Source organism: Fulmarus glacialis, unplaced genomic scaffold (assembly GCF_000690835.1).
Source record: "Fulmarus glacialis isolate BGI_N327 unplaced genomic scaffold, ASM69083v1 scaffold26221, whole genome shotgun sequence".
Classification (NCBI taxonomy): domain Eukaryota; kingdom Metazoa; phylum Chordata; class Aves; order Procellariiformes; family Procellariidae; genus Fulmarus; species Fulmarus glacialis.
Genome location: NW_009191362.1, coordinates 9,288 through 10,121, shown reverse-complemented (window position 1 = coordinate 10,121; position 834 = coordinate 9,288). Strand labels below are relative to the sequence as shown.

The 834-nt window shown below is 48.6% G+C and overlaps 1 protein-coding gene across 1 annotated transcript in view; it reads left to right on the top strand.

The window, feature by feature from the left end:
- Positions 1 to 307: 307 nt before the first annotated feature.
- The window catches only part of LOC104083256 (aggrecan core protein-like), a gene marked incomplete at its 3' end in the record, with an annotated part of 9,807 nt that continues 9,280 nt past the window's right edge, over positions 308 to 834 (top strand). Inside the window, exon 1 of the mRNA XM_009586675.1 lies at positions 308 to 377. Coding sequence (XP_009584970.1) covers positions 308 to 377 — 70 coding nt within the window. The remainder of the gene's footprint in view (positions 378 to 834) is intronic.

The following is an 834-nucleotide window of genomic DNA, read 5'->3' as shown; positions in this document are numbered from 1 at the left end:
GCTCCACAGGGAAGATTGAATCACAAGAGAGAGAATGGGAAAGCAATATAATAAGTGATATATAATAACACTTCAGTCTGTTGTACATAGCAGAGCATCTTATTTATTTGTCTAATGGACTCGTTTCCTGAAGCAAAAGGCACTTTGAGACAGCGTCTTTCCCCAAGGACCGGCTTTCACTGCCAGCCACATGTAGGAGGCTGAAGGGGCGGCACTGCCCTGCAGCAGCATCCGCAGCACTCGGCTCCCTGTGAACATACAGCTGTCATAAATCCTTTCTCCCTGTGTTGTTTCTTGCAGGTAAACTATGACCACTTTACTATTAGTGTTTGTGTGTTTGCAAGTCATCACCACAGCCGTCTCTGTGGAGCTCTCAGGTACGTGCCCCGGAGTGGGGGAAAGCGGGGCTGAGCAGTGTGCTGCTGGGCAGCTGCCAGAAACAAGTGTACCCAAGATCTGCTCTGTGTACACACAGGGCTCTTCTCTTTGGATGGCTGCTATGCCATAGCCTGTCACTGTTCTTGTGCCTGGGGAGCCAGGGAGATAGCTCCAGGCAAAGGCAGATTTATGGGGAAACCAAGGGAATTTCAGCATTCCCCTTTCTTAAACCCTATCAGGTGTGATCTCGTACTATGGGCAGCAGCTACACTGCAATAGAGCCCTTCATTCCCTTCATTCCCACATCCAGCACTGGTCCAAATCCCAAAAGCAACCATGGCACAAGGGTCATGGTTGTAACTTCCCTTTTGCAAGTTATTTTCAGCAGACTAAACCAAAAAGGGTATGTCTGAATATGTGGGTACAGGTTTACGAAGCAGATATAGGCATTGGAGC